Raw genomic sequence first — 25,233 nt, forward strand, 5'->3', positions numbered from 1 at the left:
TTGTAAATTTACATTTGTAAATTTACTAATACCACAAGAGTATCACCTTGTCTTCACTTTTACGCTGCACGTACAACAAAAGCGCATTAAATATACTTGTTTCGTACAGGAAAAAGGGGGGAAGGGGGGGGGGGAGTTTATTGAGCTATGACGAAATGGATACTTGTCCGGCCAAAAATGAGTTATGTCCAAGTAAAATTATGTTTGACCGCACAACTAGACAGACGCGCCCAATTTCTTCTACCATAAACTTCTTATGGTGTTAGTTTTAGGAATTGATATTTACATGATTCTTTATGCAGCACAATTGCTCAGGTGATTACAGATGCCCACGCTCTGATTGGTCAAAAATTACCCCATATCTTGCCGTAATCACTCCCTGCGAGGTGATAATCATAATGAAGCCCTGATTTTCAAATGGCCGTCCTGTGAGTTAAAAGAAGCAAATCAAACGAAAGAAAGAGCAGTTTCTCTGATAATCACCCGAACAGTTATGCTAAGAAAGAAAATAATCCCCTCAGGCTAATATTATGGATTGACACCCACGAATTTTTGTATCGGGGACTATTTGACAACACTCGCTCGGCCTTAAGCGAATAATTGTTAAATGAATATTTGTCTCCATGTCGCCATCCTCTGCTTAATGTTTTACTGATACATTATGGGAGGAAAATAGCTGTCAGTGGTTAATCATGCTTGACTCTATTTACTTGTTTCATGCATTTAAGTTCAACGATGCGACTTACAGACAATTTTCTTCTTCCTTTTCACAGATATGGTGGCTTTTCTTTCTTTAATTCAATGCCTTAATAATACTCTTTTACATCGTATAGATAATAAAAACGTTCGTAAACGATAGGGCTTTTTTCATATTTAGTCCACCTCAAACATATTTTCTTTTCAGTTTAAAAATCTGTTTCTATCATCTTCCAAGATGGTAAAAATTTATGACTGCAGTTGTACAAAAAATTTGACATGGGGCGTTACGGATACCAGGACAAATGCGAAAACGTACCAATGAAGCTTCTTTTCAACTACTAAATAACAGGGATTCGTAAAAGAGGAAATCAAACACTTCCTGATCGCAAATGTAATACGAACGTGTCGATAACACGTGACTGCGGTGTACTTCACGCCAAATCAACGCTGGTGCAAGTTCACTGTTTTAGTGTTGCTGGAAAATCTCGTGCTCTTGAGCAGTCCACATCAAAATGATCATTACGTAACGGGCGTATGGTGGTATTTTCTTCGTAATTTTCCAACAATTTACCTCATTAGTCTTAAGTACCAGAGTATTTTTCAACTCAATACTCAAAAGTATTTTTTACTCCATACTCCAAGAGTTCTTGCAGACGGTTTGAAGAGTTTGTACCCATTCCATTCTGTCTTCCTCGGACGCTGCTCGGAAAATGTATTTGATTCCTTTCCTTGTTCGTAAAAGAAATGTATACTGGGCTGTCTGTTTTCTTCTCCCTGGGATAAATAAAATGAGAATATTCTCGTTTACTTGAGTCACCAGAGTAGATGGGACGGCCTTGCTAGAAAACCATCTTGTAAGAACAGCTACGATTTTTCTGACAGACCGACTTAAACAAGCGACAAACGGATCATCTGACAGACCAACTGCGGAGCAAATGACGAGCGGAAAGACTGATAGCCTGACTGACAGACAGTTTGCCAGCCCAACTAAAAGACAAACCGACGGACGGACAAACCCACCAATAAAATTGAGCAATAAGCAGGAAAACAGACTTATAGACACTGACTGATAAACTAACCAACAGACGTACCAACTGGTGAAGCAAATGACAAATGAAAGACCGATAGACAGACTGACAGACCAAATAACAGAGCAACTGCCAGACATTAGCACTCACTGGCAAACCGAACGACACACTGACCTACTGACAGGCTGTCGGACTGACAGATCGACTGACAGATCGACTGACAGAACGGACAGACTACCGACAGAGGGCTCCAGTGGACATCCGCGTATAATCAAATGTCTCAATTAGTTTCTTTCTCCTGATTTTTGAGTGTTCACTCTCACTCGCAAAATATATCTAACATCTGCCTTATCGTCTTGCAATACAATCGCTCATTTTTTCCATCGTTTCCTGGAAGACACGAAGTGCTCAAAAGTTATAGTAGCATAGCGCAAAAATCGCGTTATTTTACTTATCTTTCGCGAGAAGAACACGACGCTTTTTTACAAACTCAACACATCTAAAGCACAACCCCCCCCCCCACTTCACCTCTACCCTCCCCCTCACCCTGAGTACGTATGTCAAAATTTAGTTAGAGATGTTACCATTTTCACTGTCGGTTCCGGAAAATTCTTCGTCGTTTTTAAGAGTCTTTACTTCAATGTCCTCCAACTTGATGTGTCCAACTGGCGCGGATGCCTAGGGGAAAAATCAACAATTAAACTGCGTAATTGAAAAGGGACTTCAGAATACAAAGAAAAGATGGTAAATGGACAGATACATCCAAGCTAAAGTTTTACCTTGGAAGGCCGACAGTAAAATAAGATAGTTGGCTCTGTACAAAGGATAAACTTTCTTGTTTTCCAGTTGTGGCGCACATGGCCCTGTGGGTTATATTTAGAGCATTATCAATTGCGCGTCAAAACTAATGCATGATTGCATTGGCTCTGTTTCACAACGCTCCCTGATTGGTCAAGAAAATTCGCGGCACTCTCTCTGCCAATCAGATGCAAAACTTCAAGTAGCTTCAGACGTTTTCCCGCGCCTTAGGTAGTTTACTTGTTCTATTTTGAATTCCCCTTGGCTATTTTAGCAGAGCGCACGTGAGCGCACGTGAGCGCAAGTGAGCGCACCTCGATGGAAAGACGTAAAAGGGAAACTGAACTGATACCAACGGCCGATGAAAACAAAAACGTCATTTAGGACCCTTTCCCGCTAAGCTTTATCTGATTTAACAAGAAATCGCGAAATTATTTACCAGTAAAATTTTCAGTCACCTCAAACCGCAAAAATTCAACAGTCAGAGAAAAAAAATCGCCAGTCTGCAAAGTAAAACTCTTATCAAATTTAAAGCTACACGTTGGTTGAAAGAGCTGCCCTAAAAAGGGTAGATAGAGTCCGCATTCGTGCCAAGTTGCCCATCCAGCCAGTACTTAATCCCCCCCCCCGCATTTCATCAGGCTTTCCCCAACAATAATATAATTATATTCAAAAAAGATGTACCATTGATTCTAAACTGTGTAGTACCAAAAAATGTTCTACTTTGGTGCAAACAAACACTTAAAAAGTCTCGTTTCATTTCCAAGTAACCTTAGGAGAAGATTATTGATATCAGTATCGACCTTTTTCTGTAGGAAGCCTTGCTTGACAATATTTCCTTTGATAGCTCCACACTGGGAGAGAAAGAAAAATGAACAGTGATGAATGATTGTAATGGTTTACCAACTAATTATAAAACAACATGATAACAACAAAGTCAAAAGATACCTGATCTCGTGGAATTTCATCGTCAGAATCACTAGAGTCATCCGACCATTCTAACTCTAAACCTTCATTGGCACTGAATCTCAGAGCAGACTGAAAAATACAAGGCGACCATAAGTCTGGCCTGAGAAGGCCATAATTGTCAATGCTTACCCCTGATTTCTGAGGCACTACGCAGCTACTATTACATGTTGCCACTATCCCCACCTCCCAACTGGATTGGTTGCCAGTCCATTGTACACTAAATGTGGGAGGTCGCTCTACCCCACCCCCCCCTTCCCGAACATTTCATCAATTTCCCAGGCAGTTCACTGTTGTTAGTGTGTACTCTTGAGGTGAGCAGGGAGGAGGGGGGTGTGAGAGGGGCTCTGCAAGAGTTTTATGTCTTGCCCAACAATGTAACACAATAACCCTATCGGGGATTAAGCCTGGATCATAAGATTCAAGTTTCCGCATCCTAACCACACAGCCACTGTTATCTTCCATGGAAAAGGCAAGAAATGAAGGGAACCTTCCAGGTGAGAGTAACGTAAGATGAGTTTACATACATGTACCCTGAGGTACTAGATACCGCTTTCAGTGAGACACTAGTACTATTAATAACTCTAACTCTACAGAAGGGACGGCTTATATAACAACTTCAATGCTTTCACCCTTAAAACCCAAAGAGCAACCAGCATCTAATTTTTTCTCACACTTATACTGCTGAATCTTTCATTAAGACCATGAGAGTAAAAAAAAATGATTGCCATCCTAAGAAGTTTTGAATTTTTAAGAAACTCTCCATGTCAGTACCAAAGGAAATTTGTAGAGAGGAGTGTGGGAAATATGGATACTGATGAGAAGGGTTTAATGAATCACCTGTCTCTTCTGAAATGCAAATTACATAGTTACACTTTACATGAATAGTGCCAACCATTGAAATTATCTTCTAATCAAAATTACTTTAATTCAAGAGCATGAGGCATGTTACTTACAAATCTGTAAAGAGCATCTGAACTATCCAGAAATGTGTCACAGTTTTCAAATTGTGTTTTTCTTCTAAATGATGTTTTACTTGTTATTCCAACTGGCTGGAGATGGGCATCCTCCAACAGCACAGATGCTAAGGCAATACCACTTTCACGACTTGACACAAAGGACCATTTAAGAAGCCAGTCAACCATTTGAATCCCTGTATTGTAAACAGCATGTGGTTCTCAAATGCTCATTTAAGTACTCTGACTGAACAATTCACTGCTTGACTACTCAGCACAATACTTTTGTTTAGATTAGACACTTTACTTACCCATTATTCTATATTCATAATGTCAAAAATTGAGATGTGCAACATTGATGACAAAATATGATGGCAAAACTAAAGTGTTTCATGATTTAAAGTTGAGTTTGCCAATGAATTAACCTTTTAACTAAGATCTGTTTGTTAATTCCCCTCTTTAGCTCCTTCACATTGCTTTGGAAATAAGTTGTGAGAATTTGGTGTTACATAAATATAAAAACTTCTACTCTACAAATTTGCATATTCTCATCACTTATTTTCTAGATAATGTATAGATGTTATTGGGAGAGTATACATTTTAATCACTTCTGTAAGTTTAAGGCAAATAGTAATGGTAAATTTGAACTCATTTTCAGGATTCTCACCAGTAAAGCAGATTTTGTAAGTTTTATTTTCCTTGTGGCACAAATGATTGTTGAGAGGTATTCCTGCATCTGCATCTTGCATTGCTTCCACCATGTCCCTAAATTTGTTAATGTTGTAATTGTATTCAGTGTCTGGTATCAGTTTATAGATGAAGATATCATATATTATAAATGAACTGACTGAGGAACATAACAGCTAGCCTAGTTATCCCATACTAGACTGATGAGCAGCCAAAATTTCCATCAAAACCAAAAATATAGAATAAAAAATTACTTCTGTGATCTGATTTAAACCTTATTTGTGTTGGAGTGAATTGTACAGCTGTCCTCGGGTAAGGACTTCTTGGAACCTCCTCGGTATCAGTGTGCTGTAAAAACATAAAATCAAATATCATTTTATTAACCCTTTAACTCCTAGGAGTGACCAAGACAGAATTTCTCCTTACAATATCCAGCAGATGAGTGATGCAAATGAAGAAAAATATCAATTGGGGATTATAAATTGACCCAATACCAAATTCTCCAAACTATCATAAGAACTGTAAAGCAGACAGTAAGGAGAATTACCAATGAGATCTTGGGAGTGAAAGAGTTTAAGAGGCTCCTGACTCATTAACTCATTTATCCTACCAGTTTTTATTTCTGTTGAGATACAACAACCTGATTCTTTGAGCAATCATAAAGATAAACACAGGTCAAAGGTAGGTATTTTAAAGAAATGATCCTTGCAGGCACAGAAAGCTGTGATAATAAAGAATTGCAGAAAAGAAGTACAAAAAAGTCACGACAAAAAAAAAAAAACATCAAATCTTGTAATTAAAACCGGGTAATGGGTACCTACATGGTGACTACAACACTGTGGCTTGCAGCAGTTATCAAAAAGACCACCACGTGATGATGATATGTAAACATTATTTCTCTCAAGCTCAGCAATACCTTATATTTAATATCTAATCCTCTGACTGCATTTGCAATTGCTGTGGTCCACTGTTCACGTTCCTCTTCATTTGCTGCCTGAAGTAAGTACTCTCTATTCTCTTTAGTTGTTATCCTAAACACTCCCTGAAACACACAACATATTATTGAATTTATCCAACCCCAGAGACATTTTTGCTAATCACTCATTTGATTATGTGCCAATTATTTCTAAGCTCCAAGATTCCACATATGGGCAACCCACAGAAATTTAACTACCATCCATGTCTGGGGTTGGGAATTTGAACCTTGCTTGGCTAGGGTGGGGAATTTGAAACTTGCTTGGCTGGGGTGGGGAATTTGAACAGAACTGTGAAGTCTTCCCAGCAGAGTGGGAGTGTTGTATCTTTAAATATGGAGTTTTTTCAGGTAAATAGTTTAATTTCACGAACTAACAGATCAGGAGAAATGGTCTACAAGATTTAGGTCTTATAGCTTGGTTGATGTGTACAAAGTCACAATCACTGATTTTGCCTTTCACAAAAAAATTGGATGGGGTATTTGAACACAATTTTTGCCCTAAGGGATGGGAATTTGAACAAACTTATCTTCAAATGCTGTGGGATTTCCTAAGGGTAGGTTGAAGCTTAAAATTTATTGATGTATTACAGACCCAATTGGAGTCTATTCAGTCCTATTGCCATTAATAATTGCATATTAAAAGATTAAACATCATGGTGAAATACCAAAGATATCTTTGATGACACTACCTCCTTTTTGGTGTATTCTGTGCAGGGCGAGACTAAAAAGCAGCCTCTCAGTGGAATCTCTCCAGCATTATACATTATCTAAATAAAAAAAACATAAAATAAAATTAGTTAGGGGATAAATAAAAATAAATTCAACTCTGAGAGATGCATAATTCTGGGGGACTCCTGCAAATGCACCATTAAGACCCATGTTTTAACTGAGCCCCCCCACACCCCCCCCCCTCCCTCTAATATGTCCCCAACTCTTCCCCATTACCTTCCACCGACAGGACTGGACGCACTGGAAATTGATTCAGAAGGAGTAAATGGGAAAAGTGTAGCATGGTTGCACAGCATCATACTCCATTATGCATAGAGTTCTTAGATACATTAAACAATGTTGAGAATGGTAGATCATCTTTAAGACTAGGTAAAGTTAGAATAAAATAAAATTAGATTAACGGCTCGATTGTCTTGTATACCCTTCGCCTAACAGAGAGAAATGAATGCTGCATAGAAAGTCCCATTTGCAGACAATGATAGTGTTAATGCTGTTTGCCATTATTACCAACAAAGAAATCTCAAGAAAAGTTTTGCAATCAGCTTTAACAACTAATTATGTTCATCATGATCGACAGACTTCAATTACAACATCTCTAAAGATAACCTGATTTTTTTTCTTGAAGTACACCAACATTTCTTCATGCAAAACAAACCATCTTGTCTTCCAATTGTGACGAACATGTCCCTTGAAAAAGAACAAAAGATATGATAATACATGTCGTTAAAGACGACAGTCTCAACTGAGTAAACACAAAACAAGCTTTGCAAACCCAACATGGGGTGCGAATTAACGAACATTTCAAACTGTGAGCAACAGTGCAAAAACCACTCATCGATTACACTTTTGAAATACTATCTATGGTCCTTGAATTTAGATTCAAAATAAGAAAATAAACGATCTTTTTATACGTCTCTTTTAAAGTTCTTCCGGTGCTGCGGAAAAAATTTCTGCGGCTAGAAATATCTTATTGCGTTAACTGACATCCCGATCAAAGTTATTTTCTTGTTTCTTTGTTTAGTCTTTTTTTTTTTGTAAGCAGCGTTTGATATGATTGATTTGGTAGCATGCGTACCTTTTTCACAAGAAAACCCTCCTTCAATTTCCTTGGTTCCTTGGAATCCATGTTAGGTTTCCGCCGCGTTCAACCCCATAGCGTCGCAATAATGTCTACAATTATTTCCGAGTAGACACTGATCTTCGGAAGATGTCGTGACGAGCGTGATACTCGCGACGATCAGAATGAGGTCATTCACCTCCGACCACAGTAGCAGCTTTCTCCCCAGCACTGACCACATCAACTGAGAAAACGCTGAAACTGAAACCTCCGTTCAGATCTCCCTCTTGAGTTACGTGAAATTTGAGGAGTACGGTGGCCCACAACTGTCACGCCAATATCAAATTTGAAACGACAACTATCAAATTACTTATTGCAAAAACCAAACAACCACGGTAAAAACAAAACCAATTACGACAATTCAAAAGTCACCACGGCAATAGCAAATCGGTCACAGCAAAAACAAATTCATCATGGCAAAAACTACAGTGGCCATGTAGCGAGTCACAAAACGTGACAGGCGCGTAAAATCTGCATGAACTCTTGGAGTTCTGTAACCTGCTTTGTGACCAGGCTTCCAACATGGCGGACAAAAGTAATAGAAAGTAAGCCACGCTTTCCGTGGCTGTAAAAGTCTCTTACGATGGCTAGCGATAAAGCAAAAGCTCCTATGAAGAGAACTGTGATTGTGTTAGATCACAGTTCCAAATTTCTGACGTTGTCTAAGCAGCATATTGACTTTGATGGTGGAGGGAAAAAAAGCAAGAGCAAAGGTTCCAGCTCGACTTCTTCACCTGTTTTCAAGAGCTCTTGGACATGCAGTATCGAAGCGGCAGTCGAGTACTGTAGAATTGTGTACGATATATTCCCAAATGAGTATCTGGTAAGTCTGGTCACATTTTGTATTTCGTGCTATATTGATTTGTGTGTAAATAATTTTCCTCGTCTCGTAATTCACGCTAGATAGGTTGGAAAACAAGTCATTCCTTTTTGGAAAGATATCCTTATAACCCCACACTATTCTTAAACAGAACCGTAGCCCCAAATGTAATCCTTTGTTTTTTCGCCATTGTTTTCCAGATCCAATAACTGTATGCATAATGAAGTATGGGGCTGTGTGGGAATCTTGCCCTTTTTTTTTTAAAGTATTATCCAGTCGCAGTTGTTTTGAGCGGCGAGAAGATATGTACTGGTGAGGAGGGGAAGATGAAGGGTGGGGCTAAGAAGGGGTAGAGGTACTGAATTTTTTAACGCTCTCCGTAAGAAATAAGAGCGAAAATCTTACTGTAGAAAACCCAGTCTGCAGAGTGTGGGGGAACTCGACGAGATCTTGTACATGCAAAGGCAATTTTGCCTGATGAAATGTAGAGTAAGAAAGAAAAGGACTTTAAATTAAAAGCGAAAAAACAACAAGAAGAAATTGGTCTTTTTCGATAATATTTTGCATTCTTTTCTAAGGTCAAGGTAGTTGTTTCTGATGATGATGCCCATGTGATGAACTCTTGGTCTCATGAACAGCAGTGTGTTCCACAGGTAAGGATGTTATCAAATTACATTTATAAGCTCAGTACACTTGTATCTGAGGTTCAAAATCTTGTTGGCAAATAGACCCTGTCACTGACCGGATAGACTGTGCAGATTTTTATCAGCTTAAACCAGAAATAACACTAAAAACTGGGGCTTATTCTTGTTCTGTAGGTAGACTCAAACCTGTATTTAGTGGTCAACCCGCAAATTTTTTGTGGGTGACTGCTTTATACAGGTTTGACTTTAATTCATTCTAATTCTGGACATAGGCCATTGACAATAATTTCCCTTCTCCACCTATTCCTGTCCTGGGCTTGCCTTTTAAGTGTGGTCCAGGTGTGGCTGCAATTCTTCATTTCAGCCTGAACATCTTGCTGCTAGGTATTGTTTCGGGCATCCTCTTTTCTGTTTGCCCGAGGGATTCCATTTCAAGGGTTACCTAGTAACACTGTCAGAATTTTTCCTCAAGGAGTGCCCGATCCATTTCCTCTTCCTCCAAATGACTTTTATTTGAACAGATACCTGACCTGATCTTTCCCTTAGCTCCTTGTTAGTTAATTGCTATACAATTCATTGTTCTTAATGGTATTTGATAGCTATTAAAGTCTTTTGCTGGCCTTGGATCCCCTAAGGAAGATAATGGAGAAAACTGTTCCATGATATATGGACTAACATCAGCCGTCCAATGTCTCTATGAGCCACTACTTCAAAACTCCAAAATGCATCAAACAACTACTGCTGATACAGGAAGGATTATCTGCATCACAAACTTGAAAAAGTCAGTCCTGTTTTTGTTATGTCCTAAAAGTGTTGTGTCATAATGTTCAGCTCTCCAAAATTAGTTGTCTTTAATTTGTTAGCGTCAGTTTTATTTCAGTGGCTTTGATGTTATTTTTAAATGTAATAATTTGGTTACTAGACTTAACCAATAGTATTCGCAAAAAGAAGAATTGTTTTTAAATTAAGTACATGTATCCATTTTATTTTCCTTGTGTTCACCGTTACATCCAAACTTTGGTATGCATATTCTTCAATCTGTTCATTTTACATCTCTTATTGTACTGTCAAGTAGAAATTGTTTAACAACTGAACACTTCTTAAGTTGATTATTTCTTTTTACTCTAATAACTTTACGTTTGAACGTGTCCTTTAGTAGCATGTCGTAATGATGTGGGATATTGATCAAATGAAGCCTTTAAGTGCTACTGTGGTTCTTTCTTTATTCACTCCGAGCTTTCGCCATTCTATGGCATCATCAGGGAGGACGATAAAATATTTGTGCTATGGATTTAAATGTTGGAGGTGCCACAACTTTATCTACTGTAAGGAGAAATTACTGATGCTAGTCACTCTTGGGGGTTAAAAGGTTAACCCTTTGACTCCCAAGATCCAAATATCAATTCTTTACACTGTCGGTCAAACATTTCTAATCATTTTAGTTCTGAGAATTTGGTGTTAAATTACAAAGTATCCTTGAGTTGAAAATTTTTGTTTTTCTCCACACCTTTCTGCTTGACAAGATATTCATTCTTGATGAAAAGATTGGTTGCTCCATTCAAGTTGTTTTATGTATTGTGCAGGTGTATTGGTAGATGGATCCTCCAGGATCAGCCAGTTAAAATTGTGTTACCATTTCTTTTAGTGAAGGCCATGTCCATGCTCTTGTAGCATGTGCTACTGATATACTAGAACAACAGAACAGTGAAGTGGGTTCAAGTGACAGGTAAGAAATTTAAAGAAATTTCTCCTAAGGTCATTTTTCTTGTGTGTGTTTTGTTTGTTTGTTTTTTTTTTATTGACTTCATTCTTTGTTTCTTTTTTACTTACAATATTTTGTAAGAAAAGTAAAGACTAAAAAACTTAATCTTATTAATAACATTGGAGAAACGAAGAGAGTTTTTATCTCTGATCCAGTGCTACAAGATAGTTCTGGAAATAGATAGTCTTCATTTTTCGGATTTTTTTGAACTTACTAAATGTAATCGAACTAGAGCCAATCACGATTATAAGCTCTATGTAAAAATAGCTATCGTAAATTGCTACAAATTTTCTTTTTTTGTACGGATCGTTAATATGTGAAATAATTTGCCTAAAGATATTGTACACGCAGGATCATTGACTTTATTTCGTAACAGACTAAAGATTTACATGAATATTGATTGAGATGATGGTAAACAGTTTTTAATTATCTGTATATAATGTTTTGATCTTTTTATTTGGGGAATCTTTTATATAGGGTTAACCTCTAAAATATCCCCTTTCGAGAGATACTTTTACAATTTTTATTTTCCTTCTCCTTTTTATTTTCCTTATATCCTAGTTTTGATTTGTGATTTCTGGCCCTTTTTTGTATTCTCCATACTAAAAGAGAATGACATCCAGCCCTTTAAACCAATATAAACCATTCTTGTTATACACATAAGGCATTTAATGGTAGACCTGTTTGTTGGTACAGAGATAGTTTGGAGTGATAGCAATTTTTGTGCAAAAAATCCCCTTTTTAGTGTCCAACCAATCAAGAATGTAGACCTCATTTTAATTCATGTCCCTTTGAGTGGAGACAGTGGAAAGTTTACGGAAAAAGCACCAAAGGTATGAACTTGATAGGATTACTGAAGACATGAGATTTAACCTTCTCATTTCTGCGATCATAAAGCTTAATTCTCCAAGCACATGGCCCTATTATTTACTAATGGCTAGTATTGAGAATTTGGTGTTCTACACCACATGATAATTTCATTATCATGTGGTGGTTCATTGGTCTGCCTTAGAAGAACCTTTATGAACCTGACCGGATCCAAGCATTTAAGCCTTGTAGAGAGGGAATGCTCGTAATATGGTAAATAAATAAATAAATAAATAAATAAATGTACAGTACCAAAGGTGATAATTTGTGCACCAAAATTAGTCTGACTCAATAAAAAAAAAGGTCACTGTGCTCATTCAATAGCTAATGACCACTGTGCCTCTTTACTTGGTGAATTGATTGAAAAATAATACAGGACATGTCCTTGAGATGTGCACAGGCTCATTGGCCTGATTATGTGATTTTTGTGTGCAGTACAAAGTGTGCAGAGCAATACTGAGGAATCACCTGAAAGGAAAAATTAGTTTGGGGTTGATTTGATGTGATATTTTTTCTTGGCCAAAATACTCCATAGATACCTTCAAAATTTATAAATAGCTTCTTTGTACATTACATTCAAAATCCCATTTGGAAATTGAGGACAACAGAAAATTATTTTAAATACAATGTCAGTCATAAGTTAAGCTGTGATAGAGATGAAAATATTGTGCACTTTTCCAGGGATCATCTTTGCTGTCAATAACCATCAGCTCCCACAAAGCATCTCAGCTGGTTAGTAAACTCAGCATCATGGCACAAAAGCACTTTCATCTGAAGTCTACAACAGTCACAGGGATACCAATGAAAGTAGGATATTTTTTTTAGTGGTGGACACCATCCTCTAATATTTTGTTTCTTTTGAGTTCAAAAAGAAATTTTTGGTTTTTGGTGATGCCCAGATGTGCAGCAAGGGTTTATTACAACTGTAGACTGAAGGGATTTTTTTGCCAATGAATTTTTTGTTTGTCAGGAAGAGCAGCACTCTGGAAGCTCAGCTAACTATGATGTGGAAATTGTCCATTCCTCTCAAGTGCATATGGAGCAGGCTGTTGCAAGTAAGATTGCCAGATTGCCTCCATACCACAACCATGTTTGATGTTTGCCAGCATGCAATTTTAAGTTTTTCCCAGTGTTTGACTGGCAAGCCAGCATGTCTCTCCCAAAATTACATGCTGTACATTAAAGACTAATTATTTACATGATTTTATGAAATTATTATAGACGTGTTTTGTGGTGATGAAACTGCACCAGGGAAAAAGGAAAGTCCTGGAACATCTAAGGATACTGTTCATCTGAAGTGGTGCACACCCAAGACAACATCTGCACCAGGTATGTACCCACTTCCTGCCATGTCCATTCCCCATTGCCTGCCCTGCCCATTCCCCACCTCCTGTCCTGTCCATGCTACACCTCCTCTGCCTGACTGAAGATATGTGTAGTGGTTCAATTTTTTTCCTTAGTTTAAAACTTTTTAAACAACTATCATTTTTACTTGCCTTTGTCTTTTGCTCGTTGTCATTTCCTGACATAAAGGAAGGTGAAAAAATCAAATTTGTTTCATAGATTTAAAACCAATAAAGGTTATTCCACCACAACATCTGAATTTGATACTCAAAGAAAGGAATCCCTTAAAAGTGCATATCTGATTTCGATTTTCAAGCAGTCCTCCACAGAGAAATCATTCCTTTTCCTTTTTTTGGTGTGTGGCTGTATTTACTGTTATTTTTTACCAGACTTTTTTTCTGTTGTTTCAGAGCTTCAAGCTTGTATTGGTTGTTATAGGATCACACCAGTAGAGGTAATGTTGAATTTTACATCATGGTAAATGATCTGAAAGTTTTTAAAATTTATTTTGTATTCATTAAAACATTTAAATTGTGTGGTTAAACTTATATTTTCACTGAATATTTATAAACACTGATGTGAGTTAGTTGAACATTGCATTTTCTCTCTGTGCAGGTCAACAGTAGACCTACAGCATGCCTCATTTCTTTCCTGCTACAAGGTAAACTTTAAAAAAATAACACATCAAAGAAAAGATTTCATGTTTTAGTACCTCTCCACACAAAACCTTTATTAATTCAGAAATATATAATATTATTATGCCTTTGTTTTTCTGAGGAATGCAGACAGTGAGGCAGAGATTTGTTTTAAGGCCAAAAGCAGTGATAAAATTTTCAGAAAGACTTTTCCCTTTCTGAATAAAAAAAGAACAAACAGGGCCCAAAAAACAAGAAAAATTAGTTCACCTTGATTCTTTTTCCTTGGTCCTTAGCCTTTTGATTGGCCTGTTGGTCTTATTTGTTATTTCCTGACAGGTCGACAAGTTATGTTAGAGCAGCCTAAGAAGTCTGGTGGAAAACTGGTGTCCCATATTCTGGCAAGTCATGGAGGTATTTTCAAGTTAGCAGAGACAAGTGAGAAAGCAGCACAAAGGGCAGATCAATAGAAAAAAATGTCATTTGTTGTGCAGGCTTTTACCTTACATGCTTCTGTTAACCCCTTTTTTATACCTCATATCAATATGAATATTCCCCATACAACTCCTAATACATTTCCTATGGTCCTGATAAGGAGAATTTGTTTGACAATCAGAAGCTTCTTTAGTTCACGATCATGCTCCTTATTCTCATGACCTTAATGTATGATTAATCAAGGATGCTCTAAGGAGAAATTGGATCCAAGTCACTTTTAGGAGTTAAACCTTTACACCCCAACATCATTATGCATATTCTCCTTACTGTTCTGTATACATTTCCTAAGATGCTGACAAGGAGAATTTGTTTAACAATCAAGAGCTTCTTCAGTTGTTAATCATTTCCTTTATTCTCCTGACCCTAATGTGTGATTCAGATTTGATATTTTAAGGAGAAATTGGATGCTGGTCACTCTTTGGATTCAAAGAGTTAAAAGGGTTAAAGGTTGAATTCATTAGCAGCAGCCCCATTCAAATTCTTATACTCTTGTTCTTTCAGGTGATATTTTTATACATTGCTTAGCGACGTACCGTACCCCAATGGAAGATCCCCCATCCATTAGTGAAGGGTGTGGCGGCCGAGTAACAGACTACAGAATCAACGTGAGTCTGATTAAATTTAACATATAAATAAATAAATATAAAGATGTTTTCAGAAACGTTGCAATTTGAACATGTACATAATACATTTATACCATTTGTGTGAGGAAATTGGAATTGAAATTGGAACGTTTTTGAAAACAGGTATATATATATATATAAGAAAAGTTGAAAAAGCTTCGAGTTATCGGGAGTGAAAACAAAGGACCGGATGTGGGGGAAAAACGGTGTTTAGCGTTTTTTCTATTCATACAGGCTGTATTTAAATCAAATTTATTGATAGAGAAGTCAGTACACGGAGTAAATGCATGGCGGAAATCAAGGAGAAAAATATTTTGGTTCGAGTTAGCGCGAGTTTCGAGTTATCGGGATTCGACAGTAGTATACATGGGCTCATTGGTCAAGTTTGTGCACATAGGACTGGTAACGAAAAGTGTTTCATTTTAAAAGTTGTTCGTCAAATATGTGTTTTTTTTAAGGATTTTGGTGAATTCATGAAGGCGAACAGACTTGCGCCTTGTTCATGGAACAAAAAGAAAGGAAAGTCGCCCCTAGATAAAGGTATTTAAGTTTTACAAATGAAGTCAACTGCCATTTTGTGGAAACCGTGGATAACCTACATGTGTTAGTCATGGAAGTAGCTCTGTATGTTGCAGGTCTGGCAAGACTGGAGCGCTGTACAAGATACTGGCCCATGGTTATCGGTGAAACACTGCTTTGTAACATGATGCAGGTATGGAAGTATTGACAATGTAGTCAACCATTGAGAGTTTTTTGCTAAAATGTCACAGAGACACCTCTTCAAAACGTGAAAGGGCCATCTCCATTGTGAATGTTTAAAAGTATTCATATATTTTTTTCTGCAGTGGAAGCTAATTCTGTTCATATGTTGCACATTCAAACAGCTTTTAGAACCTCTACCAACACTTATGGCGAAGGAGACTGTTACAGAAAATGATGTACTTGAATGTAAAAGAGTAAGAACATGGATTTCATTACATTTATTTCTTACTAGTGAAAAGTAAATAAATAGATAGATAAAAAACGCCTGCACATCAGAGCTAGGATAAGTTTCAGAATTGACTTTCCACGGTTGATTAGAGTTAGTTTGTTCCAGGCGTTTAGTTAGTAAAACGGAGTTAAAACAGGAGTAGAGTTAAAGGTTTTTTGACTTGTATTGGAGTGTCTTTTGTGAAGTTTTTTCACACTGAAAGCGAAACTAAATGAAAGGCGCCAAGCTGGATGAAAGATTTACGTTGACTATGCTTAAACAACTGTTTTTGTTTTGGATATATAGGTTATCTACAGAGTTCAAGCCATGGAAAGTAGGAATGATCCGCTACCAGTGTCTATGACTGGAATCAGAGGAAAAGGACCGAAAAGGTAACTTATATAATACCAACCAATTAGAACTGTGATGAACAATCAGAATTAAGAAAGATACGAGAGATGTCGACCGCGGAAAAAACTAAGCGGTTTTCATGGTCGGTAAGTTCTGTAACCTCTTGCAAACGTGGGGAAAATACAAATTAACCAATCAGAACAATGATGAACAGTGCAATGAACCAATCAGTACTAGGAAAGATACAATTGGTGTCGGGCCCGGGAAGAATGAAACTACTGTAACGGAATGAAATCTCAATCACATCTGGTAAGCGTAGGAAAATACGTAATAGCAAATCACATCTGTGATTGACGATACGATAAACCAATCGGAAGACAAAAAGTTACAACTGGTGTGAAGCGCAGATATATACAGATTGCGTTAAGGGCGAGAAGTTCTATTTCCTTTGGTAGGCGCGGGAAATTATGTTACTAGCGCATGAAAATGTGAACCATAGATTTTATTCCGGGCACATATTATTGCTTTGGGTAATTACGTAAACTTTTCGCAAGCAGATTATATGACTGATGTCTTTTGTTTGTTTGTTTGGTTTTTTTTTTACCAGAGAGGAACAGTATCGGCAGATTTGGGCTGAATTGGAGACTTACCTAGAAGCTGCCAGTAGAACATCCAAAATGCATGAAAAGGTGACGACAACAGTTCTTCTTTAAAACGGCATGGATCTATTAAACCATTTACTTGATTATCGACGCCAATTTTTTTTTACGCAGAGTAGTGGATACAAAGGCGAAAAGTTTGGCGACCCCCGTAAAAAGCACGTTTTCACGCTTAAGTCTTGTTGCCTAACGACGTCTCTCACAAGAACTTAGAGATTTAATTAGTCGAATCCCACTAGTTTCAACCCTTGACCATGTGAATACTTGACTGTTTATGAAGCTCTGATTTCTTCGGAATTGCGTGTCCAAAATATATCTTGTTTAGCGAAACAATTCCAAGTCGTATCTTGTATTTTTTTTCTCGAAGGTGTTGGAATGCCTGCGTGGCACCAGTCCGTCAAGTAGTACCACAGACAGCCCAAGAAGAGATACACCCACAGATGAACTTGAAAGTGGGTATATCGCTCACCCATCTCGCCTCGTGGTTCATTCTTTCCCTTTCTACCTGCATTTTACTTACAAAATATGCACGACACAAAAGCAATTTGAGTGTCCATGGAGAAAAAAATATTTAAAACCCTTTACAGCCTATTATCAGTAGACTTAGTCTCCATGCTGTTCTCTTTACAATTCCTGAGGTGCTTACGAGGAGAATTTTCTTCAACAATCAAGAGCCTCTTTAGTTGGTGATCATTTCTTTTATTCATAATGTGTGAGATGTGGGGAGGAATTAGACTCAAGTCACTCCAAGGGATTAAAGGGTAAAACGAAACGTAAAATCTTTTTGCTTGAGGTTCGTTACAGTAAAAAATTAAATTCAAATGCACGAAAATGTAACTGCCTTACCTGCCTGCCCTCGGAAGACAACTTGGAATGGTTTCACCCTATTGCTTCCGCAGGCGTTAATCTTTTCTCTCTCTTCTACAGAAAATAATCATTCCAAACTTTCAGAAGTTTCGCTCTCTTGGCAGGAGATTGACAGGTCAGTTTATAGAGTATATAGCAGCTGTAGTGTTTATCTCTTTAATTATTACTCTCAAAAAGAATCGCGTTCAATTTATTCTTTCTCAAGATTGTAACAGGTTTTTCCCCCTGAATTTGTAACCTCTCCTTACTTTGCGCACTTGTTTCGTTAGTTTGCTGGCAGTGACAAAACCAGGTGCGGAGACTTCAACGCGGCGGAGCGTCCACAACTCGTCCTCGTGTAACGATAGAAAATAAAGGAGGTAATCTCATGATAAATTTTGCTTTTAAATAATCTCTTTCAGATACCAAAGTATGACGGAGCGCGAGAAGACTGATTTCAATCGCGGAGATACAAACAATGAACACTTCTTCAAAAGAAGTATTGCGTCAGCGGTTACGGAGCAGGCGCACAAGAGATTGCGTACCGATAATCAACATGGAATGAATAAACAGACGGGTAGAGGTGAGAAAAGCCATGTGATGAGGCTTAATTTTGGTGTTAGAAAAAATGTGTACGCGTAGATGATTTCCTAATACCGTGTATTGTCAGTGAGGCAAAAGGACACTGATTCATGTTGACGGTTGATTCGTGTCCTCTAGGCCCAGGAAGTTCTCTTCTCTCGATGTGGAACAGTAAAATGAACGCAATAGCAGCCTCGCGGCACGAGGAATTTGCTGGCAGGCTTCAGTCGACAGGGAACAAAGCCGAACTCTACTCCAATCCTATGGACAGCGGAAGTAACAGCAGGTAGGGCTTGTACGCGTGTAACTAAGCAAATTCTGAATCCTCTCCTCCGCCTTCCTAGAAGGATTCGAACCCTAAAGTAGCTCCGATTCCGTAGTCGAATGTTTTACCAACTGAGGTGCACAGAACACTTTGGCGAGCCGGGCAATAAAGTACAACCAGCAAAACTAGAACCAATATCGAACAGGTTATTTGTGATTTCCTGCTATTTGAGGTCCAGGGAAGCAGGCCCCCCTTGGACCCGTTGGTTTGTTTACTACTTGTGTGACAGAGAAAATCTTGCAAAAACAGGATCGCATGATACTACAAAGTGTTAGATATCTAAAATTTAGTTTTCTTCTCTTCCCCCCCCCCCCCCCCCCAATCTTATCACAAATTCCTGGATCCGCGCCTGACCAGATATCATTACTTTTATTCTGACTGGCTGTTGTAGTAACTTATGTTCTGCTTATTCGACACATAATCGAAACCCGCACTTAATAGTTGAATGTTGTTGTTGTTGTTGTTGTTGTTTTTTTTTGTTGCGTTAATCTTTCAGTGGCAGAGGCACACCCGTGGAAGAATGGCTGTAGATTGAGATGTCGTAGTGCATAAAGTGAGGCGTGAGGTGTAAGGTTGGAAAAACTTATCTGCATGTACGTCACCTCACGCTTGAAAGAAAAGAACCCCCAAGAGTTGACGCGCGAGGTCTTAATGTTGCCAGGCAACGACTTACCACAGCCGCTGGCCGAGTAGAGCTCCGAAGGGTTAAAGAACATTTTGAAATCCAACACGGCCAAAGGCTTTCCATGAAAATTTTTACTAGTAAATGGAATTTCTTTACGACACTGTTGTCGTCATTGCCTCCTCTGTTGTAGTGCAAAATTACTATGCAAGGTGCACCTAGAATTTCGTCATCGGTTTAATGTAAATAGAAGCTGATAACTTTTACGAGTTTATGCTACTTTTCTAAGTTGTGTCATTTCAGGAAATGTTTTCCAGCATCGGCATTGATACATTCCTTGCTTGTTTTGTAAGAACAAATGACCTTGAAGTGTTTACCAGCTTGTTTACTGACGTTTGGAAGCGCCGGATTTGTCAAAGACTTGTGCGAGCGGAAAGGCCATTCCTCGGCTATGACTACGAGCGGACCATCTTTCCCGTGTTCGTGCTCGAAACGGACTAAATGCACACCTCTGTAACTCTGTATCGGAGTAGCTTTTCCGTAAAGAATTGCAGACTTGATGCGAGAATCCCTCCAAGACTCTGTCCTTCCTCCAAGTTGAGGATTTCCTTTCCGTGAGATCTTTGCAGGAAGTCAGATGTTTCTGCGACATTAGTTCGCGTTAAAACGAATATTCAGTAGAAATGGCGTTAATTATGATTTCTGTAGCTGTGATAATTCTCCACTGAAACTCAGCAATAAACTTTACTAATTGAGATAAAGCAGCGAATGAATCTCCAAATTTTTCAGCAGACTACATCGGAGGAAAACCCAGACAGCGCAGTATTGTCTCCCGCGGGTTTCTTTTCACTGTGAATTAAGATAACATCTACCGAAAACGCAACCTTTGCCTTCGCTTTTGATGACAGTTTCCAAGGAAACAAACCCCATAAGACTCCCCTCGGCAAGTGACAGCAGCTCAGCAGGTGGCGAATTCTCATGTTTGGACTCGTATTTATCTACTTGCGTAGGCGGTTGGATTTGTAATTTGCATGCATATCAAAGAGTCCTCAGTTTGCAGAATCATTGTCTTAATTAAGAGATGGAAATATCTCATAAGCGATCTCCTGATCTGCCCTTTACTTTCAATTGACCCATAACGGCTGTTTGACTGGTTTATTGGGATATATTCCGACTTCTTAACCGAAAAAAAACCGATCACTTTTCCCTCGGAAAATTTATTTTGATCACACACGTTTTTGTTTTAGTGACGCCAATATTCCCTTCCCTTTTTTCCAAGAAGAAAGGGTAGTTTGATAAAGCAGATATTTCAAACTGCTTCATAGCTATTAGTACGAAGAATTTCACGGCCGCTGGTGGTGATACAAACTCGTCTGCGATACGATGATTGCTCTAATGAAGACGAGGTTAGTTGTGGCTTTCCACGGTACTATCATTTTCGTGCTTAGCCGTTAGTCTGACAAACTTGAATTGTGTATTGACCTGGTTTCATTTTCCTATGTTTCTCAGAGCCGTGATGTCTAAAACAAAGTCGAAAACTGTGTTACCGTGGTCGTACCTTGTTGCTAAGGTAACGAACCCAAAACATTCAATTTGATCCTAGTGTGAAACGATTTTTCTAATTTAATTGCTATATCACAAAGTATCCTATGAAGTACATTGTGTCGGGCCGGCAGTAACAGCGGAGATTCGGATAATATTATTACAGGCGTGCTTCGTTGATATTCCAATGTGGAGTTTGAAACATTCAATGGAAATTAAACTTCTACACCCTAACATCAGTATATATTTTCTCCATAATGTTCTCTATAGATTTCATTTGGTACTGACAACGAGAATTTGTTTGAAAATCAAGAGCTTCTTTTGTTAGTGATCATTTCCTTTATTCTCATGACCTCGATGTTTGCTTTAGGGGTGATACTGATAGGGGAAAATAGTTATTAATCACACTTACGGGTCAAAGGGTTTAGGAGAGGAAAGCGATATTGCAAGGAACGGCGAGTTGTCGAAGACCAATGAATTCTGGTTGAGACGTTTCGGTTTTTTCTTTCTTTCTTTTTTTCGACAGTAAAGGAAGGTTAATGTACTGGAAGCTCTTTTAATCCTTGCATCCACTTCGTGTAATACTCTGGCGGTTAATCAAAACCATGTTTTTCCATCTGTTTCGTTTTCCCACCGGCTGAGTGTGCGGGAAAAAAATTGTAGAATTTGAAGCCGCGCCGCAAAACTAAAATTTCTTCCCTAAAAAACTAAAAGAAACAAACCAAAAAAAAAAAAAAAAAAGATAAAATGGGCTCATTCGTACGAGAACGCATTAAAAAAGACAAACTATCGATAAGGGTTCCTTTCAGGACAAGGGTACACTTACTGTAAAAAACTTCATGACCAGAACTACACAGTTTTTTTCAGGAATGAGACACTTCATTAGTTACAACAAATCGCTTGTCTGCGCCAATACATAAATTATTCATCATATTTTTGGTTAGGAAACTCCGCGTGCTATCATGTATGTCACAAATCGGTTCCTATACAACAGCGTAGTATTGTTTACTTTAAAGTAAATTAAATAAACTTCAACGAAAATGTTCGTTGTGTCCAGAGTAAACAAATCGAGGGATTTTAATGTCACTCGGCCACATCCGGGGTACGTCGCTTGTCGTCATTTTCAAACAGTGGAGAGCAAAGGTGACACACGCAGAATCGTTGTTGATTGTGTTGCTATAGTGCGTTTATCTCGTCAGCTTTGCTTGGCACGATCAGCGAGGATTTTTTTCCTTCGCCGTTGTTGCATTTGGGAAGTAACTCTTTAGTTGCCCAGGTGAGTGAAACCTATCGGAAAGTAAACGGACTCGACGGATTATGCAAGCATAGCTTAGCTGTGCGAAAGTGAGTCTGGTTCCCGAAATTTAAATTTTAAGCTTTAACACGTCGAAGTCGACGGTGTTCACCTTCGCTATATTTTTTCGAGCATAACATATTTTCTGAAACGTAGTCTTACATAGATATTCAAAACCTTTAGGCAGTTTTCGCGGTTTTTCCCGACAGACAGCGAAGTACCTTGATACAGAAATTCTCTATTTCTTCTGAGGTTAAAATTGCTGTTTGTAAGTGATAGGAATCGGGTCGAAACAACAGTTCCTTTCGTTTTGAAAGGAAGTCGACGAAATGGGGAAGCAATGGATCACAGCATGGCTTTTTACGTGGTAATATTTATGTATTGAAGTACCTTCTTCGTTTTGGTTAAAAAGCGAGCGCTGTTAACATGAAATGACTTGGCATAATTTCCGTTGCAATCATCTACAGCTCATCAACTTTACGGCAGATGACAGATTAACGACAAGGATTTATTTTTAACATTAACATGTGACCTGAAAATCCAAATTTCCGAATTTGACACCACATTTCCTTACGTGTAAAAAAGAATTTACATTTTGGTGAAATAATTACAGTAAAGGCCTTTCGTTGTTTTGTCTTTTTAATCCCTAAGTTTATTTTTGCTAGTAATTGCCACTCTTTGTGTTCTCACGGCTTTAAGTTATTCCTTTTCAATTTGACAGTGATTTGCTTGGATAAACATGACGAATATTTTTCTGTCAGTCTTACAGTATTGTATCCTTGAAGTTAAAACGTATTCGTGATCTCTGAATAATTTTTGGGTTTATTTAGTGATTCCGAAAAACCGAACAGGCTGTCGCATTTTAAAACGTAATTTTCTTGAACCAGCCTGAGCTCAAGGATTAGAAAAACAGATTGACTGATGTATTTTTTGAAAAGATATTTTTGTCCTGTTTGACTCGCTTTTTTCTGTTAGGAAGCAGACAAACTCTTTGAAAATCAATTATAAAATATTGTATCAATTTCGATCATGTGTTCCCATGGCGATGAGAGAGGGGTATATTTAAACGATGAATCAATTAAATTTTAAGGGGTCAAGCCAGGCTTATGTGATTCTAGAGAAAAGAAAAAATAATTCAATAAATATAAGTGCATATCACGATTTTCATGCACCTCTTTTGTGTGTGTTGCCTGGATTGTCATGAAGTTTTTCACTATTTTTTTACACAGAAACGTAGTTGTGTCTGTGGAATGACCCATTTGGCTCCCTGTTTTGCACTTAAAACTAACAGCAACCCTTTGTCTAGTCGTCACGGAACGATTACGTAGAGGAATATTTGGACGCCAACGAATTGCGCAATAAAGCTGATGCGTAACTTTCCAAACACTGACACAACAACTCTACCACGTATCTCGCAAATCGACTGTTTACCTCAGAATCGCTTGAATCCGGACGAGTTTGAACAGAAACGAAGAGCAGATAAGGTAGGAGAACACGAAACTCACATCATGGCTCAAACAGCGGCCTTGAAAGAACAGAGCTTTGGCCGCCGTGGTAAACGGACGAATTATACGTCGGGGATCTTGCCTCCCATTTCGCAGATTTCCATGGGGGGAAGACAACTCCCGGCGGAAGCGAGTGCAAAGGAAGAAGGCTTGAAGCTTCCTCCGATTTCCCAAGTGGCTTGTCTCGGGGGCTATCTCGATGAAAAACAGCTTGTGATGAAACAGTCAAAGTCTAGAATCAGAGCCAGCGATTCTGAGTTTGTAAGACTGTCTAAAGCTGGTGGTCAGAAAAACCTCCTGTGCTACACAGAGGCAGATTCTTCGCCGCGCGAGGACGCAACGAACGCGAACACATTTCCACGCTCCACTCGTTACCATCCCGGGTTCACTTCAGAGGCAGACCCAAGATGGCGCCCATCTCATTGGTCGGACTTTTCGCGACAGAAGCAAGCGAGAAGTGATCATAAATTGATATGGAGGTAGATTGGCGTGATGGCTGAGCCATTCACGGACAAAGGCTGAAAAGATATTGCTTATTCATGGGTTAAGCTTATTTTAAAATGTACAGAGTATAAAGTGTGAACCGGGTATGATACGTAGTAAATGGTAACATGTTAGGGGAATAGCTGCCATTTTTCTGATTTGTAGCCGAACGGACACATTTAATCTAGAAAAGGTATTTGATGAACTCCCTTGCTTTAAAAGCTGTTGAAAGTTATAAAAATAGCTGAATTTATCGTTCTTGTGTAAATAGGAGATTATAAAGCAAACTGTCCCAGTCGTTTACCAAACGAAATTAAACGCTCATTTTATGCGTCAACCTTGAGTACTCCTTTGCTTTTACATTTTTTTTTCTAGTTCTCTTATCCTGTCTGTGTTTCTTTTTTCTCAATTTACAGTATATTGTTTTCTTTCAAACGAATCAACTAGCTTATTTAAAACATGAGAAAGTGAAACAACGCCATGGTATTTCGGTAACTTGCTTCGTTTTACTGTTAATCCACAGAATGACAGAGTGTTGTAAAGACTCGGTGAGATCAGTACATAAACGGGATTTAATTAACTCAGGATTAAAAGGTTACAGGATTCACATATTTTCGTGAGAAAGCATACATTTGTTGATCTCCTGTTGACAAAAGATTATTCTCATTATATAAACCGCAACCAATTTCTCAGTGAGTTCACTTACTTTTGGAAATGCCATCGAATTTCTTCATTTCTTAATGAGTGCGTGAAGGATAACGAAATGGATAGAGTTAAAGTGAATTAAATTATTGGTAGAGCCCATCTCCATCGAGTTCGTTGAAAGCTAAGCCAGATTGATCTTAGCAGCCAATCAGAGCATAGGTGAATACCACCAAGGAGCTATTGAGATTTCAGGCGAGCAAGGA

The 25,233-nt window shown here is 38.3% G+C and overlaps 3 protein-coding genes across 4 annotated transcripts in view; 2 read left to right on the plus strand and 1 right to left on the minus strand.

The window, feature by feature from the left end:
* The window catches only part of LOC149034988 (pleckstrin-like), an 8,557-nt gene extending 118 nt beyond the window's left edge, over nucleotides 1-8,439 (minus strand). Inside the window, exons 1-13 of one of the 2 annotated variants that reach the window (XM_089191098.1) lie at nucleotides 7,915-8,433; nucleotides 7,446-7,526; nucleotides 6,800-6,877; nucleotides 6,051-6,176; nucleotides 5,409-5,482; nucleotides 5,115-5,212; nucleotides 4,448-4,644; nucleotides 3,474-3,563; nucleotides 3,329-3,379; nucleotides 2,984-3,028; nucleotides 2,507-2,590; nucleotides 2,312-2,405; nucleotides 1-1,473 (exon numbers count right to left, since the gene is read on the minus strand). The exon at nucleotides 1-1,473 is cut by the window's left edge and continues 118 nt beyond it. In XM_089191098.1, coding sequence (XP_089047224.1) covers nucleotides 1,325-1,473; nucleotides 2,312-2,405; nucleotides 2,507-2,590; nucleotides 2,984-3,028; nucleotides 3,329-3,379; nucleotides 3,474-3,563; nucleotides 4,448-4,644; nucleotides 5,115-5,212; nucleotides 5,409-5,482; nucleotides 6,051-6,176; nucleotides 6,800-6,877; nucleotides 7,446-7,526; nucleotides 7,915-7,965 — 1,218 coding nt within the window. In that variant the 5' untranslated portion in view covers nucleotides 7,966-8,433 and the 3' untranslated portion in view covers nucleotides 1-1,324. Of the gene's footprint in view, nucleotides 1,474-2,311; nucleotides 2,406-2,506; nucleotides 2,591-2,983; nucleotides 3,029-3,328; nucleotides 3,380-3,473; nucleotides 3,564-4,447; nucleotides 4,645-5,114; nucleotides 5,213-5,408; nucleotides 5,483-6,050; nucleotides 6,177-6,799; nucleotides 6,878-7,445; nucleotides 7,527-7,914 lie in introns of both variants that reach the window. The other variant, XM_089191097.1, reaches the window with a different exon arrangement.
* On the plus strand, nucleotides 8,260-20,262 carry LOC113687145 (integrator complex subunit 13). The gene is made up of 22 exons (XM_027204852.2): nucleotides 8,260-8,779; nucleotides 9,355-9,429; nucleotides 10,020-10,201; nucleotides 11,066-11,146; nucleotides 11,928-12,015; nucleotides 12,731-12,856; nucleotides 13,020-13,104; nucleotides 13,271-13,378; nucleotides 13,804-13,847; nucleotides 14,009-14,054; nucleotides 14,368-14,442; nucleotides 15,025-15,128; nucleotides 15,605-15,686; nucleotides 15,782-15,858; nucleotides 16,031-16,102; nucleotides 16,423-16,508; nucleotides 17,075-17,156; nucleotides 17,494-17,578; nucleotides 18,054-18,108; nucleotides 18,395-18,555; nucleotides 18,693-18,840; nucleotides 19,376-20,262. Exons 1-22 carry the CDS (start codon nucleotides 8,540-8,542, stop codon nucleotides 19,407-19,409), a joined length of 2,136 nt encoding a protein of 711 aa, XP_027060653.2. The 5' UTR covers nucleotides 8,260-8,539; the 3' UTR covers nucleotides 19,410-20,262.
* Nucleotides 20,263-21,973: 1,711 nt separating this feature from the next.
* Nucleotides 21,974-24,662, plus strand: LOC113687142 (uncharacterized). Its single transcript, XM_027204850.2, has 2 exons — nucleotides 21,974-22,319; nucleotides 23,567-24,662. The coding sequence occupies exon 2, from the start codon at nucleotides 23,705-23,707 to the stop codon at nucleotides 24,323-24,325; it is 621 nt and encodes a 206-aa protein (XP_027060651.2). The 5' UTR covers nucleotides 21,974-22,319; nucleotides 23,567-23,704; the 3' UTR covers nucleotides 24,326-24,662.
* Nucleotides 24,663-25,233: the final 571 nt, after the last annotated feature.

This window comes from Pocillopora damicornis, chromosome 13 (genome assembly GCF_964200805.1).
Source record: "Pocillopora damicornis chromosome 13, jaPocDami1.2, whole genome shotgun sequence".
In the NCBI taxonomy this organism is placed as follows: Eukaryota; Metazoa; Cnidaria; class Anthozoa; order Scleractinia; family Pocilloporidae; genus Pocillopora; species Pocillopora damicornis.